The following is a 3,053-nucleotide window of genomic DNA, read 5'->3' as shown; positions in this document are numbered from 1 at the left end:
GTTATAGTAGCTCCACTCCATTTGTAGGAGCGGGACACATTTTGACCCACCCCTAAAAAACCGGAGTGTTGGTATAAATCGTTTTTGTGGTAGTAATTTTTTTATGCTTATTATACTTTTACTGTATTTTGTTTCTACTTAGCCCATTGGTACTATTCTTTCCAAGATAGTAATAGGCTGCTCTCCTGCAGGTTGGTTTTACAAACAGCATCTTCATTTCTCTCACATATAAAATCTCCAAGAGCGCCATCCACAATGACATCCAACTTATGCTAAGAAACATGAAAAATACGAAACAATAAAAAATATCGAAGCATCGGGTCCTTCTCCAATTAAAGGACGCAAACGCATAAAACAGCACTGGTTTTGGAAAAAGGATAAAACATTACTGTTGATGTTGTATTATCCAAATTTAGACAGTAGGTGCACAAGAACAGGATAATGCATGTAATGCACACACTAGCTAGATACTGCCTTTTGCGTTGGCTGCTGATGAGTGCCGGCCGGAACAAAGAGTAGTTAAAATAGAGTACGCACAACGCAAAACAAATACACACACAAGAAAGCTGATGATCATGTGCTAGTAGGCTACTGCTAGCTACTACTCCGTAGCTCTGGACTTCCTCTTCTGGCAATGTCAAGGCCAAACAGCATGACGACAGGGGAATCGACGGCGGCGATGGCGTCATTGGCCGTGACATCCTCCTCCTTCTTCCAGTAGTCTATGTGCATCTGCTTGAACAGCCCGATCGCCGACCGGGAGAACGCCACCGTGCCCCCGGCCTGGAGGCCCTTCTCCCGGACAAAGCGCCTCCAGCCCTTGGTGAGGATGTAGATCCAGCTGCTCCGGCAGTACAAGTACCGGAACCGCCACGTCTTCCCCTCGCCGTCCTGGACGTCGAGGAGCACGCCCATGCCGGCGGCCATCAACGGGTTGCGTTGTAAGGAAAATGGCCTCATTAAGCCATTACTTTGTGATTTTGGTGATTGAGTAACAACGCAATCAATGGGACTAATAAATTTTTCAAGTGAACAATTATAGATCCCAGGGATGAAGCAAAAAGGCCAAGCAAAGCAAAACACGAAGAAAGAATTCAAAGAATGATTGAAATGGACGAGTTCTGCAAAAGTCAGTTGCACCGGATGAACCAGTGACCGGAGCACCGGTCTATCCGGTAGGGGTCGGATGCAACGGTGCCCTAGCACCAGAGCAATTTGCAGTCGTGGTGCCAGTAGACCATGTGGCACCAGATGCGCCGGTAGTGCCAAGCTGAAGCACCGGTGCAAGCACCATGCTTCTACTCAGAGAACATGTCAAGCAGCCAAGGCGAAGTCATTCAAGATCGGATACACCGGTGCCCCCTCGGAACAACGCACTGGTGCAATGACGTGACAGTTACAAGGAAGATTAGTTGCACCGGATGAACCGGTGACTATGCACCGGTCTATCCGGTGACACCACGTCAGCTGTCAGAAGGCCAACGGCTAGTGCAGAAGCTCAGTGTGACCGGATGCACCGGTGCCATGCCTTCGGATGTTCCGGTGCCCTCGCAGAAAAGTGGCCAACAGCTCTAAACGGCTATTTCGACTTGGAGACCTATATATATGGCATCCCCCGGCCATTTGAAGTTTGCTGGAGTCAAGGAACAACTCACACACCTAAGAACATCTCCAAGCCATCCAAGAGCTTAGCATTCATATCCTTAGCCCTTAGCACACTTTGAGAGTGTTGTGTAAAGGATTGGCTCTTAGTGAGTGAGATTGCAAGGCGTTGAGCCTTTGTGCTGTGGTTCTCTTGTGAACCAAAAGAAGATTTTGATGTGCCGGCACCTTGGAGCTTGAAGGCTTGCCGGCAACATCATCGACCCTCCGACTTGGTGTGGAGCGGCGACAACAACCTTTGTGCGGGGGACGTGGAGACCCCCATCCTTTGTGGAGAAGCTCCGTAGTGGAACCCGGGGCCAAGGTGACCGTAATTGTGTTCACGGAAGAGACTTGGTGGCCGAGTAGCAAAACTCTTAGTGAGTGCTACAATAACGTGGATGTAGATGTGCCTTTGTGGCTAACCGAACCACGGGATAAACATCTGCGTCGAGAGTTTGCTTCTCCTATCCCGCTCTTTAAGCTTCCACATTTCATACTAGAAATTTGTGTGCCTTTACTTTCATAGAGTAGCTTCTTGTTAGGAAAGGCTATAGGTTGCTAAACTCTTTTGGGATAGGGGTTTCACACTAGCAAAATTATAGTTGCACATCTAGATAGCATGTTTTAGTTTAATATTGTGCAAATAGTTGGAGCCATAGGTCTAAGTTTTTAATTTGCCTAATTCACCCCCTCCCTCTCTTAGGCTAGAGCGCGCTACCGGTCCTTTCATGCGCTTCACGAACAAGTACTTATCGGCGTGCTGCTTCGGCATGATGAGGCGGTTGAGGTTGCCAACATCGCTGGACGTCAGGGCCTTCTGGAACAGTTGTTCCCGGGAGCTCGGCAGTGCCGCGCGCCTGCCCTGCCACAGGCTCAGCCGCGCATCATCGTCGTCGGCTGTCTCGGACACGGTGGAGTGCACCGCCGCCTGGAATAACGCGAGCTCGCCATTGGTCGCGTGCTCCGCTGTAAAGTTGGCAACGGCTTGACCGCCGCCGTAGGCATGCCGGGCATTGGGCAGCGGTGCCACGCCCCACAATTGCCAAGATGGAGGCGGCGGTGGAAACGGCTGCAGCGGCAGCGCCGCCGCCTCGTCGGCAGGGTCTACGCCGGCGAAGGCAATTTTGGTGCTGAGCTCCATCGGCGTGGCCTAGCTCGAGAAGGTTGTGTAGTGGTGTGTGTGTGTCTGTAGACTGTACGCTGCGCTGCTGCCTACGACACTATTTGTAGGTATTGTGATTGGTTCTTCCAGTAGTTTAGGACCTGTATATGTAGATTTGGTTGTGTTTATTAATTGTAATAGTACGCGTTTCTGCAATTACATTTACATTATGGACTCTCATTTATTCTACTTCTGGATTGTCTTCCCGGTGGCTACTATGCTCGTGAGACACGGCGTCCCGGCCTAC

General features: G+C 50.0%; 1 protein-coding gene across 1 annotated transcript; it reads right to left on the bottom strand.

Annotated features, from left to right (window-relative positions):
- Positions 1-594: 594 nt before the first annotated feature.
- LOC120684865 (AP2/ERF and B3 domain-containing protein Os01g0141000-like) lies at positions 595-927 on the bottom strand. The gene has a single exon (XM_039966730.1). It carries the CDS (start codon positions 925-927, stop codon positions 595-597), a length of 333 nt encoding a protein of 110 aa, XP_039822664.1.
- Between the last annotated feature and the right edge of the window lie 2,126 nt (positions 928-3,053).

Source organism: Panicum virgatum, chromosome 8N, assembly GCF_016808335.1.
Source record: "Panicum virgatum strain AP13 chromosome 8N, P.virgatum_v5, whole genome shotgun sequence".
NCBI classification, from domain to species: domain Eukaryota; kingdom Viridiplantae; phylum Streptophyta; class Magnoliopsida; order Poales; family Poaceae; genus Panicum; species Panicum virgatum.
Note: the sequence above shows the minus strand (reverse complement) of the source record. Positions and strands in the feature narration are given on the sequence as shown.

What these genes read in the sequence shown, in the direction of transcription:
- LOC120684865 (XM_039966730.1), bottom strand. Translation starts at nt 927, where the DNA reads ATGGCCGCCGGCATGGGCGTGCTCCTCGACGTCCAGGACGGCGAGGGG.